The sequence below is a fragment of the Schistosoma haematobium genome, chromosome ZW, assembly GCF_000699445.3.
Source record: "Schistosoma haematobium chromosome ZW, whole genome shotgun sequence".
In the NCBI taxonomy this organism is placed as follows: Eukaryota; Metazoa; Platyhelminthes; class Trematoda; order Strigeidida; family Schistosomatidae; genus Schistosoma; species Schistosoma haematobium.
The window spans coordinates 39,290,777-39,315,971 of record NC_067195.1 but is presented as its reverse complement, the minus strand read 5'-3'; the positions used below and the strand labels follow the sequence as shown (position 1 = coordinate 39,315,971).

The window sequence follows — 25,195 nt, the reverse complement described above, 5'->3', positions numbered from 1 at the left end:
TGAAATAAAAGAGATAAGTTGGTCTGGCTTTAAACTAGAATCCCAATTAAAATTTCAGCATGACTCGAAGATATTTTATTTTACCACAACAATTATAACTCCAAATTTTTAATTTTCTCTGCTGATTGATATTCGTTTGCTTATTAGTAACTCAGTATACTGTCTTCTTTTGGATCTTTAGTTTTAAAATTATCTTATACTTTTTATCCCACGAACTCGCTCTTTCTTATCAAACTGTTACTACTTCTACTACTCTAACATGTATCCTGATAGTTTCGCCTATCTGTGGTGATGTGGTATGATAATTTAGACTAATGCAAATTTGTACCAGTTTCTACGTTGATTCTAACTGACTGGATCCAATATCTTTGTAGGAACCTGTTTTGAAAAGAAAGAGTTTAGGTTTATTATTTTACCAATTGGGCTCATGGATAAATTTTATACTGGCCATTTTTCAAATATCTAGGGATGGTTCACTGTGAAAATTGTACCGATTGCGTTTTAGACTAGTAGCATTGTAGAAGGACCAGCTTTTCTTTAGAGTACACGAAATTAGCAAAATTACATAAGCTATGAGACTCAATAACAAAATATGCGTTATTAGTGAGTAGATATGGAGAGATAGATCAGTCTGATCTCACAATGAGATACATAAGTGTAAATGGGTTTTGTTTGTATTCGTTTATTTCGTTCTAAACTTATAATGTATTACAACGAGTTTGCTAAAACTACTGTTCACCACGGTATGAGTTTATACTGTTTATAAGTTGACTAATTTCTGCTTTTGTTCACTATTTGTGTAGTTTACAATCCTATGAAAACGAAATGAGTGGTTTCTTGATACTTGTTCATGCAGTATTTTAACTAAATTTAGATAATTGTGTTCTCAAAAGTTTTGACATGCATATATATATATATATATATATATATATATATATATATATATATATATATATATATATATATATAGCATTTCACAGCTTCTGTGAAACCACAAATTTACTTTGGTATATTTAAATGAAGTATTAAACAACGATTTCCAGTTAATCAAAAATCCTCTGTATCGCTGTTGATCTTCTCTTTCGTTCAGCAGAAAGTTTGGACAGCCCACTTGTATTTATGTAATACACAACTGTTACTTACTGATAAGTTACCAGTAATATCCTCAACTGTATGACTGAGGTTAAACAACAAGAAATGAAGAAATCACTTAATTGTGTAGACTTAAGTGTGTTGAATGTCAGTGAGGTGAAAAAATAAGTACAGATTTAAATATATTTTACCTTTGACTACTATAGGTCTTTATAGTAACGTGATATCAATCTATAAAGTTTCTCGTCAATGTATTGCAAATCAATAATTATTTAGTCCACTTCAGTTACGCACTGAAGATCGTGATTTTCAATTTTGACTAAATGACATCTGTATAAAAGCTTGTTGACACCACATGTGAATGGTTACATAGCTTATTCACCTGTGAGCAGCGTAGGATATTTGCATTCAGTTAAATGGAATATTTTTAAGAAGTATTTTATTTAGATTTGCGTGGCTTCGGTATTACAAGATAATTCAACAACAAACGTCTCTTAACTGGAAATAAATGTAATCTATTTTCTTAGTATTAATATGTATGGAATACAAATTTACTCAGTCGCCATAACTGAGGAATAATGAAGCATAGATGATATTTAACTTGGCTCGATATCAAAGCTTTCACTACAAACCCATTGTAAATTAGAAACTAAATGGAAGCTCCGTGATCGCTCAAAGTTTTATTATTTTCAAAACTTGTGTGGTCTTAAGAAAGTATATTTCACAATGAATTTTATTTTCTCAATGCCTAATAAAAATAAAAAGTCATGATTAATGACATAAATACAAATATATTCTACGTTGGTGGGAATATGTATGAATTTAGGAAATAAACTGTAAAATACCAGTAGGTACGTTATATTCAGTAAGATCGGCCTCATTTATTCGAAGACTGTAACACACTGAACAGTTTGCTGATTCATAGGTTCGTTTCTAAAAAGCGTACATATTGTTTCACTAAACTATTTCATCAATAGAACCTATTTAACGGAAGATATGGTGAAACTTTTAATAAATGACAACTTTTTTGTGTTGAATCTTGTTTACAACAACAACAGCCTATCAATTGTTTTCTTAACAGCGGAAAAGTTCATTTGAAATGCATAAGAGAGGGGGAGAGAGAAATTCATGACAAGAAACCGTTTTTCACTTTTTTTTCGTCTCATAAGCGTTTTCCACTTTAAAAAATATTCACTTGAATAAATAACTAGATAAATCAGAGTCAAGTGATCAAACATACTTATGCTTAGTGACCATATTAAATTTATAACAAGTCTTCAAATCTCACTACTTGAATTCAAACACACTCTCTCATTGTATATGCTGTTTTAATTTATTCTGAAGAATAACAGAAATCAAATGACCCCTAATAAACTGAGAACCAGTCAGATGATCAGAGTTTAAAAATTTTTTTCTTCAAATTGTTATTAATGCCATGCAGAATTCACTGCGTTTTTGTGTTCACTCAATTGCATTATTTTATTGTTTACGCAACATGTTTATATTTTATTTTCTATTTATAATCCATAAACTGATGCTGTTACTTCTATAGTCTAGGCTGTACATTTCGTATCCGTTCTCATTTGAACTTACTTTGGTTTCCAGTAATCCAATACTACCAAAAGTCATAAGTATACGCTTCAAAGTACTTTTTTAAACTGCTACTAGAACAGCTAGAGAATCGTTATTATTATTATTATTATTATGTTTTGATTGTTTGACTGTTTTAACACTGATTGACGAGTGTAACATACAGAACGAGAAAAAAGTAGAACCTTGTGCAATTATTACTTGAGATTGTGGTTGCACACCATTTACTAGTCCCATACTGAGATGAAACAGACGTTTAATGCCTTTTGGTTTTCAATGGTCAATTATTGTTGTAAAACTCCAAAATCTTATCACTCTCCACAACCCACTATACCAGGATTATCTCGGTTCAGGCTTTCAAGCTTAAAATTACAACAGAAAGTAAAAACAATGTTTTGACGATAACATTAAGGAAGAAAAACTAAAACAGTCAAGGGCAATAAATTAAAACACAGAGGGAAGCCTAGCTATAGCCACACGATAGTTAGAATTGTTGTTTTTCTCTTTAATTGAATGTTGGTGAAAAATGTCACTAACCAGGTTGGTAACTTAATATTTTAAATTTGGAAATTTCAAACATTATTTTTCTAAACAAACTTGATATACAAAGAGAAATTTTCAAACTGTGGACCATGGGGTCAACGAGGAAGTTATCTATATATACACTATCGTATCTTACTCTCGGTTTGCAGATGCATAATTTTACACTTCAACAAGCAAACACTAAGACATACTAAACACAATACTCTCTCCTCGCACTTATTCTCTATCAGTTTAGCTTCAGAGGAGTTTTATCTACTTTAAGTGAGAGATAGAGGTGGACTTTTCGTTGTAATCCATCTGGCATGCATAGGTAGGAAGTTTTTGAAGTTATTTCAACCTAAACGATAGCTTATCAGCTCTGCGGTTTTTAAAATCGGGTAACTGTTATCGAGCTTCTATGAGAAAGGCTTATCAATGTCAAAAGGAAGAGTGAGTTGGATTTAATGAAAATCACCTGGGACTTATTTGAAAAATTACTGTTCTTAAAAAACGAAAAAAGTTAAAAACGCAGTGAAAAATAAGTTCTTTCGGGATATTATTAAATTAGGATGACAAATAAAATGGTCGAAGAAGAGTCCTATGGTATTTTGAGTCCTTTTTTTATGATGTTGGTCTTTATTTCCTTTGTTTGATTGTTAACGAAAGTTCTCGTCCAAGGAGCGTTTTAAGCATGAAGCTGAAATTTTCATTCCCCACCCCCAGGGGTCATATTCCATCCCCGGGTCTCCCATTACTTTCTCTTGAAATTATTGATTGGAATCTGGTATATGGAAGTCTGCTATGTCTGCTATGTTTTCTTTGATAACTCACAAACTTATAGTCTCTTTCAGCTTTCCTCGTATCTCATTGTTCTTACTATGGTTAAAGAATATTAAGAATGATGTTGAAATATTCATAATCCCTGGCAAGGTCCTTCATGATACAAATTAACCCTTTTCATGTATTCTAGTAGCTTTCACTAACATGTTTAGAATAAATTTGGCAGTTTGTCTCACAATATGCTCTTTCAAAAAAATACAGGTGTACTACAGCTGACAATATGGCCGGTAAGAGTAGAGGATATCCGTAGGTTACTAGTATTTGATCATAGGTGTCTTCGAAATATTGCTCGTATATCCTGGGACCATCGAGTAAGTAATGCAGTTGTTAGGAAACGGGTACTAGGTAAGGATGGCAAATCAACTGATGACGTAGTGAAACTTCATCAGTTGAGATGGCTGGGACATGTGTTACGTATGCCCAACCACCGACTGCCTCGATGTGCGATGTTTTGTTGTATAGTAGTAGATTGGAAGAAAACTAGGGGCGACCAGACCAAAACATGGCACAAGTACATGAAGTCACTGACAAGTAGACTGAGTCATATTGGTAGGTGTAGACTACCTGGTTGGGGACTGCGAGATGATAGCAACCGATGGTTAGAGACCCTGAATGACATGGTTGAAAATCGTTTGCAATGCCACAGGTGCATCCACTCTTTGTGTTCTCCCAAATTCTAATCTTTTGAATTCTTCATGCCCCTTTTTTCCTCTTTCCAAATTTATTTCACTGGATTATACTCCTTGAATAACATCTTCAAACCCTAATTTTTCTGATTACAGCTTATAATTTTACTACATCTAGCACTACGGGATTTGAATCGACAACTGCATCTCTGTGCTAATGTGGTGTGGCAACCCGAGCTGATGTACGTACGTACGAAGTTCTACGTTGTTACTGACTGACTGACTGACAGCTGACAATAGATATGATAAAACTACAGAATTTTTGTTCGTTAAATTTATCCCAAACATACTGTATGAACGCAATCATTTTAAAAACTATCGTATTATGTTATAAGACTGGAAAATATTCGCTGCCATAGTTTATCCAAGTAGTAGTAATTGGTCATCCATTCTGTTCACCTAAATAGCTTTTTTGAAGCAGCTTGAAATGGAATAGAGTTTAAAATGGGAAACTGTCTCATTCTTATTGATTCTTATCAGCGATTTATAATAGGACAAAATTTATAGTCACTTATTGTTGCCATTGGAGACATTGTGTAAAGACTTTAATGTTTAATTTGTTTGGTGATCAATGTAAGACTTTCAATTTTCCAGTGATTTTAGGAACGTTGCATGCTACAATGTTTGTAATTTAGCCTTATGAGTTGATTGCCTAGCGTTATGTGATCTGAATGAATATATCATAACATTGTCAAGAGGTCACTCATGAAGGCTCAACTGCTCATCAATGAAGTAAAAGAAAAAAGAAGAGCTTAGAAGTTAATACTTATTTATTTCGTACAAACCGCATTTGATCATAATCATTAGCTGTTTTCTGCAGCTAATAATACATACAACATTTATTTTATTTCTTAAAACTTTGGTAATAAATAAATAAACATTACGCTCGCTCACTATTAGTGTTTGGTGCTTAATGCTTTGACTATCATGTCAATACCGATGTTTTCCCATTTATCAATAAGCATTTCAACAGGTCAGTTGAGCTAATTGCTTGTGTTGTGTTACCTTTAGTTAGTCTTAGTATCTTTGACACTAGTGGAGATAAATTCCTTAGAATAAACAGATTGATATGTCTATCACTAAGGGTAAATGTATGATAATAATAATAATAATAATTGCTATTATTACATGTTAGAATATCATGAGTCGAAAAATGATTGCTATCTGACTTTATATGACTAATTGCAGACAACTTCATAGTTCATATCACGACTTTATCTTGATTAGAAAAACGATAAAGATTAAGAAGCACTGGACATCTATTTCATCTTAATGTGGAACTACTCACTAGTGTTCATACATGACCCTAGTAGATAGTGAATTCAAGAAATTCAGGTCTGTAGATGGACGCTTAACCATCAGATCACTGAGTGTACACGTTTATCTGCAATCAATTCTCAATAAAACGCGTCCATCTCCCATGTCATTGGTGGGTAACTGCACCACACTTGACATGGTTGAGCACTACTAGTCACGACTTCTCATTAAGAAGGACTCCAGTATTGACATCCTGCAACTAGTCACAATTTGTAAATATTATTATTATTATTGAACATTTGTGATGATTGTTGAAATTTTAAATTCCATAATTTTTACAGTCCCCTTATGATAACAAATGTTTATGGTTGATACCAAATGTTTTATGTCAGTCCGGTAACTTTGTCATACTAATGCGATCCTTAGATTTTCCTTGCTTAAATTTTATGCTGTACTGGTTTGATGTTCTCTCTCTTTCTTATATATATATTATTGGATAAGCTAAGACAATTAAGCAAAAGTATTAGCAGTGCGTAATACATACTAAAATTCAACGTACATAGTCAACAATCTCTAATTCAAAAACAAAACACGTATCTAATCTTTCATGATTCACAACAGTCCTTGAATTGTTGATGTTTCATGATGAAAATTATCTTCATAATCATTCTAATTGTATTCCTAATTAACCCTTTATCTTCTAGGATCCAATCATGTGCATTCTTTTTGGTTTGAATTTACGTGATCGTAATATGACAACTAAAGGTATTCGCAACACGTCGATTTCACTAATTATTTGTGTTATGATTGGTAAGTCAAGGGGAGTATTTCTCACGAATTGTTTTGGCTTCGACAGTTCATTTATATTGTTTTATCCGTAAATACAGTTTTTAACGCATATAGTCATTCGATATCTAAACAAATCTTAATAATCTAAAATTATAAAATTCGAGCAACCTAATAATGAGATTTATTTTAAAATTCTAGTCGATTTGGAATGACGACAGTCTACCAGTCTCATAAATATTTAAATGACAAAATCTTACTATTACTAATGGTTTCTATCAGCTTGTTTGTCTTGGTAATTGATCAGTCGAACAATCGTTGTGTGTGTTTACCGATAATAACTTTGCTCACTCTCTATTTATTACAAAGATAACTGTATATATCATGTAGACCATAGTGATCTTGAACAATTTTGTTTAATTCTATCGAATGGAATCGAATTGAAATTCGTCCAATACTAGGAAACACTGACTATTCACTTTAGACAGCATTAAAAAGTCTTGTTAACCGTTTTGAGTAAATAAGAATGTTTTTTTAGATATCACTACCAAGGTTGAACTTGATAGTTCCAAATAAAATAAGCATTGGGTAGAGAGTTAATAATAAATATATTTTTGTTATATCCCAATGAGTAGAAAAATTGTATTTCTGACGTTTCGTGACTTAATGTAAGCCACTTTTTCAGAGTAAATACATAACTATTTAAATTTGTGTTCATTGAATGTCGGTTGTCTATTTACTCTGAAGAAATGGCTTACATTATGCCACAAAACGTCATAAATACAATTTTTCTACTCATTTGGATATAGCAAAAACAGATTTATTATTAAAAATGTTTTGTTTTTTATTGCTAGAAACATCGAAATTATATATTCCCATTTTTTGTCAAAACTCAGTGCACTCATAAACATATTTTAAACAAGGGATTAAGATAAAAGTGAGCCTATTTTGGGATTATACTTGTAATGTATGTATATTTCTTAAGAGTTTCAAACTTTAGGCTTGTAATTAATTAAATACAAAGCTCTAATTAAAATTAAGTTTATCAGAATATTCATTGTTCTATAGTTATATTGTGAAAAATACTGAACAATTATAATTGTAATTGTCTCCTGTGTTATCGTGACTAGGATAGATAGATAGTTCACCGTTTTGTAAGTTGTATTCATCACAGATCGATTGTAGTTGGGGCACCATTGAAAACTCACGAATACTGGATAGTAATAGCACAATTTCAATTTCGATCATTTTACAATATAATAAGAGAAGCATTCAACACTAATAGTGAAAATTGTTTCACTACTGACATGTTTGCAATGATCAAGCAAAACAATTCATTAGTTATTGTTAATCCACTTTTCAATATGTTTACAATGATTGATGAATTTTAACTGTAATTGTGGAAATTTTCTTTATGTCATATAATTGACAAATAGGTAAATTTATTTTTGTTTTTCTTTCACACTTTTCATTAGGATTAACGTTTGGTTATGTGGCACATGCAATTAGTGCTTTTCAAGATGTTACACCATATCCCACAAGCGAGATGGTTCAAAGGTTAGTCAGTTCATGCCCATACTCTGCTTTTTATTTTCTCAATTATTGAAAATATTTTTGTAAGTTAGATAGTGCCTGACAGTGGAATGTAGGAAGCGCATTTCGTCCAATTTTTTGTACTTAGTTGGATATACCGTCATCCAAGCGTTTGGGTTCACACTGTTCATACTAACTCGAGATAGCCACTGCCTTGTACGTTGTTCATCTTCATTCAGGTATAATATTTTACAAATTTACTTATCAAACGAACGCTTGACCATCAAATCAGTGAGTTGGTATTCAATAGCGTACACGTTTATCTGCAATCAATTCTCAATAAAGCGCGTCCATCTCCCATGTCATTGATGGGTAACTGCACCACACTTGACATGGTTGAACACCATTAGTCACGACTTCTCATTAGGAAGGACTCCAGTATTGACATCTTGAAACTAGTCACAATTTTTAAACATTATTATTATTACTATTATTATTATTATTACTGAACATTTGTGATGATTGTTGAGATTTTAAATTCCATAATTTTTACAGTCGCCTTATAATAATGGATATTTTTAGTTGATTGTACTCTAAGTGAGATCATTTTGTGACGAGTACAACCCACAAGGAAAATCAATCTCCGAAAGATCTCTTCAACTAGTATCATTTTTTTTATTAAAATAATGAATTTCGATGATGAAAATTAATCTGTTTCACGTTCAGTTGATAAATCCCCATAGTAAATGAAAAAAACCGAAATAAGGTTATCAGTTTAAAACTTTATATTGATATTTACTTTACATTTCCAACGTGCCTAGTGCTGTTGTAAAAAAAAGATGTTATTTGTGTTTACTCTCTTTCCACACTAATTTTTGTTAGCATTGTACTCGTTTATGATATCCTGGTTTACTCATATTTTTCCCAGAATTGTTCTGCTGTTATTCACTAATAAGCGATTATAACATATATAATTGTTTCATTTGTGCCAAGCGTATAATGTTCAAGGCACCTAGGTGCATGTTTACACGTGTCACGTCATATTAGTTGGAATGGCATGTGACATCAGTTAGTTGATCGATTAACTGTGTTTCGGCCAATACTAAGAATTATATTATTTTACTGACTGATCTATAAAATAGTAAACAATGGATGTTATTGGTTAAAAGTGGTGTCATTTAAAATTTGTCTGTACATTACATATTTATTCACTGCTTCTTGCTCCCAAACATGAACAATATTTTTATCCCCCTAATTTGTATTCACCCATCATCTCTTTTAGTTATTTTCGTGATCATTTTAATTTTGTAAGTACTCATTAAACTCGCTGTTTGAACTACTTAAAACTTGAGCTGGTAAATTATTGCGTCAGTTTTTGTGTGGAATTCACCAGTAGAACATTTCTTCTCGAACTAAATCAAGAACAAGGTAATGCCAGTTGATAATTACGATTAGAGATGAATTTAGTAGTCAGGTTACAGTCATTTTGTAGTAAAGTTTGTCCTTAGTTGGTGTTCTGTGATGATTGATTTAATATACTTGGTGTATTAAACTCCTTGCCCAAAATTGTATGTTGCTTTCTAACCACTGTTTTATGTTTTTTATACCTCGGTTACTTTTATTTGTATGTGATAACTTTTGACCAGTGTTTGGTTAAATTAAAAGAGTAAGGTGTTTTGAGCTGTCCGACAAATATGCAACATAACTTTTATATCCAAACGAGGAATAAGTGAGTAGTAACCGCTAGGATCTATTTATGAACTGTTATTTAAATTTCATAGACATATTTAAATCCAGTGAAATAAGTCCTTGTTAGAAATGTCCTTATTTTACAGTAGGGTAATTTCATTCGCTCTTATTTTTTGTATGATTTTAGGGGTGAACTACGATCTTTTATTGGATCAATGCTTGTAGCAGCATTTTCTGGTGTTAGTGTTTCTTTCGCTATACTAAGTAAGCGACTATCAGCTTTAATTGGGAATGCAATATCACTTTCATTGTTACCGCCAGCAGTTAACTGCGTAAGTCGATCTGTTGTTTCTAGACCATTATTATCACCATCAATATTATTATTGCTATTAGCATTAAATATTCAAAGAATTAGCCAGTAAACTTAATACTCAGTAAAACTTAAACTTGGGATGGTAGAGAAGGATTGTAGCTCAGGTGGATGATTTTGGTGGAGTTTCGTTTTCTGAGCTGAATGGTTTAGTCGTGAAGCTTTCATTGTTCTTCTCAATAAAATCAGTAGAAACTTCAGACAGGAGTGAAGTATCCGAATTTCTCCACATATGACTAGCAGTTTGTCCCGTCCTATTTAAAATTTGTTTCCATTTTTAATTATTTTACAATAAACTGAACTGATAATCCTACTCTAGCCTCCAATCCAAATCTGGTCACAGTTCAAAGTTCCTTTTAATTCCAACTAATAATCATTAAGTTCAGATAGTGATAAATAAAATGCTACTTTGAATAGCGTACTTTTTTTTCATTACTATCATTAGCATCCCTTCGGAATTTTCTCGATGAAGCTCCTTATTACGTCATTGTTTCTATTACATTGTTTTTTTAGGGTCATTTGTTATTACTCTCTCTTCTGGCCATCTCCACTGGAGAGAAACGTGAGGTAATTGTTCCCTTTTTGACTATATATATATATATATATATATATATATATATATATATATATATATATATATATATATATATATATATATATATATATATATATATATATATATATATATATATATATATATATTATATTAGTTTCGTGTCCTATATTTAGGAATTTATATCTACTTTACACTGATCAGTCATTTTCAGTTGCATAAACTATAGAATAATAATAGCACAATTGTAATGAATAACTGTTCGACGATAATAAATATAACTATTGATAACATTTTAACATTTATATGACAAATTAAAATAACCAAATAAACGTTCAAATTTTTTATGGATTAATCTTCATGTACTTTTATGTATATGTTCTGATGGTTACCAGTATACAAATAATTATAATTATGGAGTTAAAATAGTGTCTTTTCGATCCGTAAAGTACATATTTTTGCGAAACAGTAAATCTGGGCGGCCTGCTTGAATATCTGGGCTACCTGTTCCTGCCATCTGATTATTTCAACAAGTTATCCGGGTTTTTTTCGTTTGTTTTAACTTATAATTATGTCCATTAATCGCATAACCTATTCAGGCGCTTTTATGAAATGACTACGACCTTTCGCTGCACAGGTTACAAAAAAGTACTATAAAAGTCATCGTGGTGGTTGGCAATATGCGTTAAAGAGGATGAATATTAATTGTATGTCGATTCTCGAGCTGCTAAATTCTAACTGTCGATCACTAATCAACAAAGTGGACTATCTGCAGTTCCTACTAAGTCAAAATATGTATCGTAATTGTGGTGTCATCACAATTCAAGAATCTTGGTTAAATGATTTACAGGATGACTGCCTAGTATCACTACGTAATTTCATAATTTATCGTCAGGATCGATCAAACAATAAAAAGAGGTGTGGTGGCGGTGTAGCTACGTTTGTAAACATAAACTGGTGTCGATCTTCGTTGGTTTGTTTTAAGTTTTCAAATGACTTTATCGACTGTCTTAACTCTAAGATGTCGTTTAAAACATCTGAATAAATACAAATATGTTTATGTTACCAATATCTACGTGACTCAAGACTGCACACCATCTGCGCTATCTGTTTTCGCTGATGAATTCACTGAGTTCGCTGTTACTGCCTTCAGTGATTCACTTTCAGTTGTATGTGGTGATTTCAATTCATGTGACTAGCTTCCTTACGTCACTAGGTCACCAAAACGTAGTAGATTTTCCTACTCATTGGATGCTCATTTAGACTTCGTTTTCATTAATGATGTAGGTATATATGTGACTCGTAAACGTGCTCCATTGTCTAGCTCGGATCACTGTATAATTCGTGTTCTACCTAAAGTATATGGAAATCATGGGAAGAGTACACTCATACATCAAACCAAGAAAGTCAAATATCGGAATTACTCAGAAGAAAATATCCGAAATCTGAAAAACATGTTTCATACGACTAACTGGAAATTATTTACAGATGACTCACTGGAAAACACTACTGATGTTATCACTTGTTACCTTAAATTGTGTTTTGATATTTGTTGTCCCACTGAAACCATTTTTGTAAGTTTCGATCGACTTACATCTTCACAACTAAAACGACTGCGGAGGATGAAAGAAAGAATGTACAAGGAGAAGAACTCAAATGAAGTTCGTAAGCTAAATGGTCTGATAAACCTAGAGATTAGATGTCCTAACTCTATGTTTACTCAGAAACTCTTGTCTTGCAAAAACTCTCCAAGTATGTGGAAACTCTTTAAAGAACTTACAGGTGACAGACAGTTTAGAAGCGATAACCAGCTGAATGTTTGTGACTTAAATAAATCTTTTGTACGTCAGTCATCTGATGTGATGCTCCCTCTATCCGCGGGTTTAAATAATAGCTGTGTTCCTACCTTCACTGAGACTAATGTACGAAGATGTCTCCAGTCGCTTAATTCATCTCGATGTTTGGGACCTGATGGTATCCCAAACATCCTTTTTAAAAAGTGTGCTGACGTCCTATTTTATCCGTTCACAGCTATCTTTAACAGATCCTTCTCATCTAATCTCATACCGAAAATGTGGAGAAAGATGAAGATAATTCCTGTACCCAAGAAAGCATCTGGTGATAAGAATGTAAAATTTAGACCTATCGCAATAACTTCACCCTTCCTCAAAACAATGGAAAAATTATTAATACTTCTACTTCAGCCTGCGATAAAATAGCATATTGATCCATATCAGTTTGCTTACAGACGCAAAAGAAGCACTTTAGATGCTGTTGCTGTTCTGCATCACAACATAGTGTTCAACTTAGAAAAGGGTCAGAAGTATGTTCGATGTTCTTTTCTGGACTATACTTCAGCTTTTGATTCTGTACCAAGACAACTTTTACTTAACAAGTTAATCAGCGTCAACACTGACAGCTGGATAACCAACTGGCTATGTTCCTACCTCTCTGGAAGGGAACAGTACACTGTGTTTGGAGGAAAGTGTTCAGAGTCTCTGTTGTCTCATGAAGGTGTACCACAAGGAGCTGTTCTTTCACCTCTTCTTTTCTCTTTTTTTCTGCATGATCTGCCATCTTCCACAGAAAACACTTTTTTGAAATATGCGGATGATCTTACTGTATGTATGCCTATTTCTTCCTCTTTACATCCCATAGAAATGAATGAGTTTTTGTCTCGTATTGATTGGTGGTCTGTTGGTAATGGTCTCATACTTAATCCGTCTAAATGTCAAGCTGTTAACTTTAGTATGAGACATGAACGGCATCTAAATACTATTTTGAGATCCCATAATGCTTGTGCCATTGAAGACTTTGATAAACACAGTGTCGAGGGTCGATTATCTTGGTGTCACCTTTTTCTCTGATCTGTCTTGGTCTTCCCACGTTTTATTGTTATCAAAGGTTTTCCGTCTGACTTACTACATAAAGAGATTGCATGCTCTCGAGATTACTCATCATTTACTCTTACAATTTGTCAATTCTTGGATATTACCTATTATTCTTTACTGTTCTCCATTATTCTCTCCCGAGCTTTTGAGGAAAGACTTTGTTGTATTGCGGAGAGTGCTGAAGGCAGTTAGCAAGATGTGTGGTGAATCTTTCGAGGTCATAATCAATATGGTTGTGGATAGACATCTAAAGTCTTGCAAACTCTTAGCAGGAGTTATCTTATCAGATACTAGCCATCCCCTTCACTCTTATCTTTCTCCTTGTATATCTTCTGGTAGAACGAAACGTAATTACATTAAAATTCATACACGCAAGCAAAAGTATAAAAGTTCTATAATACCTTACCTAGCAAATATACTCTGTGACGAACAGGTTGTTAGAGTTAACCTAATCAAGAACTTGCATTCTTAACATGTCCTTAATTTTAAAAGTTGTACAGTTTTTCGGTTTTTTTTTCTTTTTTTTCAAAAAAAACATTTCTCTCTTCTTTGTATTCGTTACTGTGTTTTTTTTGTTGTTGTGTAAGTAACTTGTTGAAATAACCTGTGCTGAGAATTCTATATTGTACGAAAACTATAATATTGAATAAAACCATTAATAATAATAATAATAATAATAATAATAATAATAATAATAATAATAATAATAAATCTATTTTGCTGATTTGTTCTTTTTTTTATAATTCAAATCAGTTGCCTATTATGAAAGTATTAAGTTATAATGAAACAACAAAGACTAGAAATAGTCATACAATTCCCATTTAGATATTAAAAATACGAAGTTCAGAGAAGGGATCTCTTTTCAATGAATTTATTATCAAGCTGTACAAAAGTATATATGAAAATTTTTCTCAAGTATCAGTTCCGTGAGGATATACGAACAAAGAAGAAACATGATGACGTAATAGAAAGATTACAATACTAGATTACATCATGTAAACATTAACAATAAAAGATTATTAGTGTGTGTGTAAATACATAGTACTGAGTCTCTGACACTACCAACAACAAATTAGTTGTCTACAACTATTTGTGTATAAACTTCCAATTTTGATTGCTTAATCGGCTAACAATAATCCTAGTGTGTGTAAACAACAGATCTCATTTGGTTTGAAATATTTAGACTTGATTTCGTCGATAATTACTGTAACTGGGACTATGTGAATACATGTGATTAAATGTTTGTCTTTTAAAATAAAACTGTCAATCGACTAATATACACATATACCCTTACGATATACATATACTTTTGAAATCGTTTTATCTGATGAATTTGTTCTGTTAATAAATGGTTTTGTTTCTAGAGTAAATGTTTATAAATGATTCAAGCTGTCCAGTGTTTCGAGGACAATGATAATTTTTTTTCTTCGTTTTTTTAGTATGAAACAACAACAGATGTGGAGTCGAATGTTACAGCCACATTGCATTATTGTACATATCCATGGATTCGACAATACGAATTTATCTATATGCGAAATCATTGTAATGCTCCTTTGGAATTCCTTTACGTTGGTTTATCAAGCTTCTGTCTTGTAACAATGAACATCATGTTAATTCTAGTTACTGGATATACGGTGAATAAGGTAAGGTCGGTCACTTAGTCAGTCAGAGTACAGATGAAGAAGAATATCCTTTTAAAAACAATTATTTTTTGTTAGGATATGTAACAGTTAAAAGGAATCCTATCTTTAGTAGAACAGGTCGGTGTTGAACTATCATTGTTCACTTAACATTCCCTGTCAGCATGAGACTGAACCAAAAAGCTTTATGGATAGCAAATTATCATTCTCGGGTCATACAACTACAATGACTGATATTCTCACTGGTTAAATAAACTTATTTGCATATATCGTAATTAGATGATTAAACCTAATGGGTTCCAGGATACGGAACTCAGTATTGAGACCTAGAACAGGGTTTTCAGAAGATTAGTCACTGGATGAATGTTTGGAGATACCCACATGATTACTGCTGATGAGTGCCTAAATTAGAACAACTAAGCAATAACTATTCAATAAACCTTATTCTTCACTGAATGATAGGGAATTTATGTAGTGCTAATCTAACAATCTTTCTCCTCAATCTAGGCAAATGTGTAGAGTGTATTTAAACAACCAGAGCTCCTAAAGGCCATCACAGAAAGGGTTCACTCTCAGCGAAAAAATACCTTTTGAACGAACAAATATTAAATTCAGAGGTATTCGGAAATCTGATCCGATTTAATGGACTCCAATGAAGCCGCACGCTAACCAGAAACCAAGTGAGCAAGTGATAGATACTTAATATTAGGAGTCCACATTCCATTAGTCTAATTACCCAATGATACATATTCACAATAAAATAATATCATCTCTCCAACTATCGTAATTTTGATTGTTCATTGGTACTGATTGAAGAGATTGATACGCTATTCAGCAACAGTGACTATCAGAAATATTCCGATGAATTCTTTTTTTTTCTGTAGATCAAAAATCTGGTCCCACTTTCGTTTACAAATGAAATCACTCGGAGATTTTATCAAAAAGACTTACGAGCAAGTAAAACTGTCAAAAGATAATCTAAAATAATATTCTTTTAATTTTTAGGGTTCAAGGCCACATGCGAATTTCAACCTGTCTTTACATTTGATTTATTCTTTTTCTAAAAATTCATATAGACAATGTGTGTGTGCACCAGAATTTGATAAAATAACAATCATTTAGGAAACTACAGGTAACTACTAGTTATTACCAATTCGAATGAATCACTTTGTAAATGAGAATGGTGCACAAATTATTTGTGTTCAGTAAGTGATGGGACGAAATGAGTGTTTTGATTAATTGGATAAATGATGCGTGTATTGTTTGAAAGTCAGTGAATCAATCAATAGTTAGTGATTTATTGCATATCTAAAATTATTTCGGATCGTAAGACAAGATGAAGTAAACAGATAATATTGGATCGGATTCAATTTGTTAGGAATGACTCAAACCTTACTTCTAGATGACAATAATTATGTCCTAGTGTAGGACTCCTCAGTAGCTGGCATCCACCCCACAAGGGATTGAACCCCGGATCTCCAACCTCTATATTTTAATGGTTGTTTAACTAAGATCAGTACATGATTTAAACTGAAAATTCACCGATCTCCATAAATCCCCTATGCTACCTATAACTGTTTTTAATTTGTAAATTAAATTATACTAGAAATTGGTGAGGACTTTCCTTTTGGTTGATTGGAATAACGGGGCGCAAACTGATTTATTACTAATTTACCACTTTCAAAAGTCATTTTTTATGGTTATAAAACAAAACAGACCCACTGAATTAACGTAGCTTGACAAAAGACAAGACATCACTTCACATCCATCCTGAGGTTTTCTTTACTCCAACCCATAAATGTAACTGTATACCTTTACTTGGTTTTAAGCTTCTGTAATTCTGTGTACTCTACGTTATACCCATTTGATAATCGCTAACCAAGGTTCTTCAATACATAGAAAACTCTTTACTTTTCCTTTATGTGCGTGAATGAAAATGAAGTTGCTAAAGTGTTCTCACTAGTATTGATTTTATGACTCCCAACATAGATGACTTTAAACAGTTCATTCTATACTAAAAAATTAAATTAATTGAACTAGTCAACTGTTACATACATATATATAAAATTAACATTATATTCAAAAATATCCATTTTTCTGAAATGTGGGTCGAGCTTTAAGATTTTGACTTTTTCTGGTTATCTTGTAACTAATAATCCGTTAGGTTTTGATGATACTCAACTTTGATCTAAATATCCCCTAACTTGCCTAACATCACAATCAATAAAATTTTAGTGTTCCTTAGGTTCTCTGAGCTGGATAACTTAGTGGTGGAGCTTTAATTGTCGTTCTGGACGACAACATCATCGCCTACTTCATGTAGAAATGAGGTTATTAGTTATTTTTCAAGTATTAAATCGGTTCGTCCTGGTGGTTGCTTTCGTAGGTTTCCTTGTCTTTATTTGTCATTGTGTCCTACGTTGATTGTTATGTTTGAATAATTGACGTTTTGCATATGGATTGATAGATCGAGTCTATTAACTGGCTATTGATCTGAATTGCATTCTTCTAGAAATTCTTTGTCATTCTTGAAATCTCTTTGATCTAAAGTCTGTATGTTTCTCAGTCAAATTCATGTTCATGTTCGTTTATTGTGTTTGTTACTTATGTCGACAGACATAAGTAGTATATAACACCAATCAGAAATGGAAGGCTTGGTAGTAGAATGTCGGGAAGATCAAAGAGAAGAGAACGGGAACAGAGAGTAATCGTTATGGCAATGAGGGTACGATGAAGTTTGTGACAATTGATGGAGGGCGTGCAAATGAAGTATAGAACGTATGGTTTTCATATTTGACAAAAGAACTCTATAATTTAGTATTAAAATACATTTGCTGTCCCCACCTGTGTTCTCGTTCATTACAATATCAGTGATAACATATGGTATTGATTCAGCAATCCTTTGACATTTTACAGACAAGTTAAAAACGAAAATAATCACAGATATTTGTCAAGAGATCTCAGAATACCCTCTGTTCATTAATAGAATTATGTGTGTTTCTATGCCGTTAGCAATGAGAAGTCCAAAATATGGTTTGTAAAAAAATGGAGTATGACTGATTAGCAGTGAAATCAATAACATGCATTTTGTGCTAGTTGAGACTCGTCATCTGGATCTACTTACATCTCAGTATTGATGGTCATATAGAGATTAGAACCTAACGTTCACTCTTTATCTACTAAGCTAATGAGTCTAGGTTCCCACTAACTTGGTCAAAGGGTGTGATATTTACATCATTACCAGCATAGGTTTATCATGTTGTCAATATGCAGGAATGAATTTGGATCAGTTTTTGTTTGCGTATGTGCATGTAAAATAGGATTTGAAGATAAGTTGTCATTTACACAGGTATTGACTGGACAGTAAGAGGACTAGACAGTTGACTCACAACCCTTGATTTCATGATTCATCTTTCTAATCAATAACTTTTGTATTAAAGGAATCTATTAATATGCTGGAACTTTTTTTATACTTTATTTTCCCGTATATTTTTATATAACTGAGTTTGTTAACCAACCCTAGACGTCATAACCTACTAGGTACTCATTCGATTGTAATTAATCAACTTTAAAAATAGATTGTTCGTTAACAAATTATATGCATTTAAAGTCTTATCATTAGTACTGGCATCATTTGATGGGGGTGGTAATCAACTGAAATACTTCATCGCTATTCACTGTTTTACAAAATCTGTGACAGACTATAAGAATAACAATTAATGTGATTTAAAGTCAGTCAGTCAGTCAGTAACAACGTAGAACTTCATACGTACGTACATCAGTTCGAGTCTTTTAATGTGATTTAAAGTAATTAAAAAAGAGAAAAGTTTTTGCTGAACTGATTTGAAACCATTGTTTACCATTTTTAGGTTTTTCTACTAATGTTTAATAAACAAATATCGACAATTGATAAAATCAAAAATCGTTGAACCAGAACATATTCATCAATCCTCTTTCTATTGTGCACACATATATGAAGAAAATAAGTAGTAAATAATCAGATCCTATAAAAACATGTTTGGGATAGAAAGATAAACTTTATTTTATTGAAGCATAAATGTGTACGTATATGACCATTATCTAGAATAAAACTATTTAATTTGATCGATAAACTGACCATATGTAAGACACAATTTAATTATCATCTATTTTATCGTACCTCTTTTCTTTTCAACGCATACACCTGCTTCAATTAATCCATTGTTCACGATAGGAGGTTCGTGAAAATTACAAATGTCTGCATAAATTTGATGCAGCCGGTTTAGCCACTTATGCATATAATGAATATTTACGTTTAAATAAAATTAATACACATGATGATGAGCTAACAAATTTGGATATTGAAGATGCCGATCAGATTGCCAATGACTTTCATACAATTATGAAGGTGAGTTTATTTTGTATAAAGGTTTCAGTGAACATTTAAGAGCTGTGTTAGTGGGTTTGCTTTACTTTGTTTATCAGTATGGGGATTAGTGGAGGTTGTAGTATTTTCACACTTCAATTCACGAGTAGATCTAAGCTAGACCACCATTGAAAACCTGGAAGCGGGATCGTGGATGCACACTGCTGAGGAGTCCCATACTAAGACGAAATGGCCTTCCAGGTTTTTTATGGTGGTCTAGCTTAGATCGACTCGTAAATTCAACAGTGAAAATAATTTGTATATGTTGGTTGAGGCAGATAAACATATGAGTCATCAAAACATGTTTAAAGAATTCGAAAATAATTTGTTCATCCATAAACTTTTGAGTTTGCAATTTCTTTATAAGTATGATTTTAAATGGTTAGATGGGGTACCATCATGTAGCTTCTGGACTTAAGTTTCATGTTTATTGAAGGTGATAAAAGATGAATTTCTCCCACCACTAAAAAAGATGTAATTAGACATGTTTTGCGTTTGCAGATTTCTGTATGGTTCATGGGATTCAGGATTTATGAAATCAACCACAAATGTTTCCTACATTGCATACCGCAGTGACAGTAGTAAATGGTTATTATATTTATTGGGTGTTTTTCTAACTTCGGTCAAAATGTCTGCGGTATTATGCGTTTATATAGACTAATTCTGTCAAAATTAATTGATGACAGTTTAAGTAACTAGCTAGTCAGGTTAACATAGAATAAACTGATTTTAGTTTTTACGTTCGTGTATTTCCGAGGTAGTTATTAGCTAACTGTTTTTTTGCTTAATAATTGTAGGTAATTGTGTAAAAATTTGAAGTGTGGGTTACAAAAAGCTAAAAACATTCACTTCATAAAACTTGAATTAGTTCATTTTAACACATGATTATGGAAGATTTGTATCAGAAGAGATTTTTGTGGATATTTTAGTAATGTCAATAGTTGAGATCGTAAGTCAATTGAAGCTAGACCACCATGGAGAACCTGGAAGCGGGGTCGTGGATGCGCACTTCTGAGGAGTCCCACGATAGGATGAAGCGACCGTCCAGTGCTTCCAGGTTTTCCATGGTGGTGTAGCTTCAATTAACTAATGATCTCAATTATTGAAATTATGGAAGATTTGGTATCTTAATTCGAAATGAGAGTCTTGATTGCACATGAGACGTAAATGTGAACATGCCGCCATTGTGAGTAATTTTACGGCTACTCCAGTTAGCATTCTGAAATCATTACTTGTTGTCGATCAAAGTTCACAACTGATTAAGATGAGGAATATCGTAACATTTGGAAATTAACTTTGTATAAACGTAGGTACTAATGGAAGCATACTATGTTGCTGGATCTCTCTACTAGACACACTTGTAAGCATAATAATAATTATATAAAGAACACTATCGAACATAAGATTTTTAAACATCTTTAGCTCAAGCCAGTTAGGCATCAGAAACACAAAGGAGGACTGTTTTAGTTTGGATTCGAACTATGGTGAAAAACGCAGAGATACTACTCTGAATTTATCTATACGAAGATAGATATTATCTGACATAACACTAATGTCATACAACAATTTATGTGAAATTCTAGACCGTCTTTAAATATTAACAACCAAAGGCTTCTTGTGTTGTATAAGTACTGCATACTACAATGGCATTGAGGGTACAATATGCTTACCAACGTTTATCGGTGGCTGATTAGGTGATATTTGGATCGAGTACAATAAAATGAAATGGTTCGTATAGACAGGAGAGTAATTTAATTCTGCATAGTAGATCCTCATTGTCACTGCTTACTTCCTTCACATGTCTTGGGAAAGTCAGCACTTGCAAAGCTTCAGGGGGAAAAACGGAAAAAACTCATCCTAGGTTACCCCGTTAATAGTTCGAAGCAACAGACAGTAGTGTTTGTATACTCTTACCCAGCATGGTGTTTTCAAGATGTTGGCAAGCGTTTCAGGCACATCCCTCTCAAACAAACGATTTCAGAGCACAGTCCTGTTCAAATAATCGAAATGGGCAGAATTACTATTATTGTTGACTTACAGTACATGTTTGTTCAAGCATTTGATGGAGAAGGAAGTTATTATCATAGCCTGGACGATAACCATTCCGATCCTCATGAGTCAACGATATATATGTCTTGAAAAATCTAAGCAGTATGATGACAGCCAATATGTCAGATACAACCGATAGGTGATTATGACATACTACACTCAAACACTTGGTGACACGGGTTATATCTATAAAATATTCTGTTGTGTTTCTAATTAATTCTTTCAAGTCTGACCACTTTCGTATGTCTATGTATCATATTTTTTGCAGTCAATTCTTCGTATGATTAATCTTAAAGTATATCCCTTTTATTATATTTTAGGATCTCAAAAAAGATCCCTATCTACAGACTATTACTGCAGAAACAACCCAAGGTGATAACAGTTTCTTGGTAAGTTTTAAAGTTGTTTGTGCATATGATGTTCTTGTATATTGGGATACTTTGCAAGTTAAAGTAATTAGTCGCTTTGATAAATTTTGATAGTGTTATAAGAAGACGAAGATTATCAGAACTATGTGATATATTAGCGCAATACATTTCGAACAATCTGATCACACATATTCTTGTTAAGAACATTTATATATAAAAATAAAAGGTCAACTAAACTATTCAATGGCTTAATTATGAGAGTTCTTGGGAATGCATTTAGTTTGTATGAGACTTCATGTATTTACCCGCTACGTCCTTATATGCTGACCATGCTTCTATTCCTAAATCATCACTTTCGGAAACAGATAATCAAGCGTAGCTATACATTTTCACTCGTAGCTTCATTAGTCATTTATATAAGGAGAGAAGCAAAACAAACATGGTCCGTGTTTTTGTATTTGAGAACTATTTTCCATGACAAATGTTAACTATTTTTACTGTACTTCAGCTTTAGAATTCTGTGTTCTAAAATCTGTGAATTACTTTTAATCGATATGAGAATAAGTTAATTTTATTAAATTCGGCCTAGTGGCGGAAATAACGAAAAATGATATCACTGTTTATTTCAAGGCTGTCTAGGAATTGAACAAATCATTTAATTCAGTATGAGGTATGGATTTCTTTATTATTCTTATAAATTGGTCACTTGATTGTGTTTCGTAATCAATAGTTTTTATATTTTCGCGACCGTGACATTATCATCATAATTGTGTATAAAAAATAGGTCCCGTTTATTCACATATCGTGTAAATACTAATTTATTCAATTCATATATGATTCTCTTTGTACCTGTTTTACTTTTTATCTCACTTATTCAGAAGAGATTTATGGAGAAATCCGACGAATTATCATCGAGAAACGCCGTGAAACGAGTAAAAAAGCGCCATACATTTTGTTATCCCGATAAAAAGTCTATGGTGTTCCAAGATGAAGCAGTTAGCAATAATATTAATAGCACTACAAATATTAATAAAACCATTAACATTACCAGTCGTCCTACGTTTGTCAATAAACATACCAACAGTAACACATGTCATAATCTTGAAAACAGGAGTAATAATAATGTTACAAGAGTGAAGCTAGTGTCTGAAATTAGACCCTCAAGTTTTGCTAATGAAGTAAGTTGATTTTACTGGTAAACAAAGTAATATTTTGTGTCAACTGATAACAGAAATATTCTTTATTATTTTTTAAATGGATAATTTGGTTGGAGAAATGTTTTTAATTCTCAACGCCCTTTAAGATCCACATACTACTTAACATTACAAGTAAGAACTGTGGTGTACAAATCGCTTCGTAGATGTTGAACTAGTTCATACAAGAATGTGTGATACATAAACCAAATTGTATGGTAAACTCTCAACAGAACTCCATTTTGTGACTACTGTTACAGTTTAGCTTGAAAGATACCAAACAATCATTAATATCCTATTTTTATTAGCTTATTAATCAATTTACTATTAAAATATCTCACTAGATAGTTTCATCCACTTAAATTTAATATCAGGCTCAATAGGGACTAGAATCCCGAATTACTACCTGACGGGAACCTTGTTTTTCTAGCGATTTATGACTGGGTTCATCTTCTCTTTGCCGATTCGTAAGTTTCCAACTACCTATATGTGTATATCAGTGAGATAACACAGAGATCAGTTACTTTCAACGGTATTAAGTACCCTCAATTTAGCTAGTATGATCTATACTTGTTTGTAGTCCTCATTTAATTTTATCTTCCCCAAACTATTTACCAGGTATATGCTATTCATATTTACGCAAAGAACGTAAAATTAAATCGGTTAATCGGATAACAAATAAACTAGTTGCTGGAATAAACTACACCCAAAGTCTTAAAAGTTCTATCGCATCTTCAACTGATGTGAAATCATTAGAATTGATATAGATAACTTCGAAAAAAAATGAAAATAACTTAGCCGCTCCTGTTATTTTACTTCGAAGTGATTTAACAAATTCAAATTATGACCCGAAAGTTCGAATATTTTTAAACTACATTATACCTTAATATCAGTTGACGAAGTCATTAGTTGATAGGTAGGTGAGTTTCCCACTTCCTATAGTCTTCTGTAATAATTATCGGTCATTTTGGTTTTTAGCACTGATAAATATTTAGTTTGACTTCCCAAGTACCCCCATGAATTGAAAAACATCAAATGTAAAGATGGTTGGAAGGAAGTTTCGTGATATCCTTATCAAGAACGTGAATTATATCCAGTTCCGTTGTAGTTTTAGAGCTCAAAAAGAATATGAGCATAGATTTCAGATTAGTTAAACATATTCCCGCGGGTCATTAAACTTTTTATTCGTTATTTTTTTAAACAAAGTAGCTTGAATAACCAGTTAGTCATAACTTTTACCTTTCTAAGCAGATTTCTTACTCTTTTATTCATGAAAACTGAAATAGAATCTTAAAACAAATGATGTCCAGTTTTCACCATTAATTGAAAATGGCAAATATCGAAAATGTCCAATGATACATGAAATTACAGAATCGAAAATGAGAAGTAAGTTTATAAATTTTATACAAAAATCTGTTCTTTTTTCGGCAACTACAATCTGATAAATCTTGCTAATTTGAACGCTTTATTCGGTTCCTAAGCTATACTGGTAACCCGCAAGCTAGAACTACGCAGCAACCTGAACATGAGAAAAAAGGCATAAAATTGAGCGAAAGCACTTTACTCCAAGGGTTCATTTTTGCACAGAAAAACACGGGTATTTATAGATGTTAACATTTGTTAAATCAACATCATATTTTGGCCAGTCCGCTAAAAGACATATTATGCTACTGGCCAATAGTAGCACGCCACGTTGATATTCTAGAAAGCTCCATCATGCTCTGATTGGCT

The 25,195-nt window shown here is 32.5% G+C and overlaps 1 protein-coding gene across 1 annotated transcript in view; it reads left to right on the top strand.

Moving 5' to 3' along the window:
- The window catches only part of MS3_00003513 (uncharacterized protein), a 51,592-nt gene that overhangs the window by 24,692 nt on the left and 1,705 nt on the right, over positions 1–25,195 (top strand). Inside the window, exons 8-17 of the mRNA XM_051211338.1 lie at positions 6,692–6,797; positions 8,249–8,330; positions 10,183–10,327; positions 10,879–10,932; positions 15,249–15,452; positions 16,334–16,406; positions 16,455–19,836; positions 22,224–22,292; positions 23,150–23,449; positions 24,751–24,850. Coding sequence (XP_051071385.1) covers positions 6,692–6,797; positions 8,249–8,330; positions 10,183–10,327; positions 10,879–10,932; positions 15,249–15,452; positions 16,334–16,406; positions 16,455–16,513 — 723 coding nt within the window. The 3' untranslated portion in view covers positions 16,514–19,836; positions 22,224–22,292; positions 23,150–23,449; positions 24,751–24,850. The remainder of the gene's footprint in view (positions 1–6,691; positions 6,798–8,248; positions 8,331–10,182; positions 10,328–10,878; positions 10,933–15,248; positions 15,453–16,333; positions 16,407–16,454; positions 19,837–22,223; positions 22,293–23,149; positions 23,450–24,750; positions 24,851–25,195) is intronic.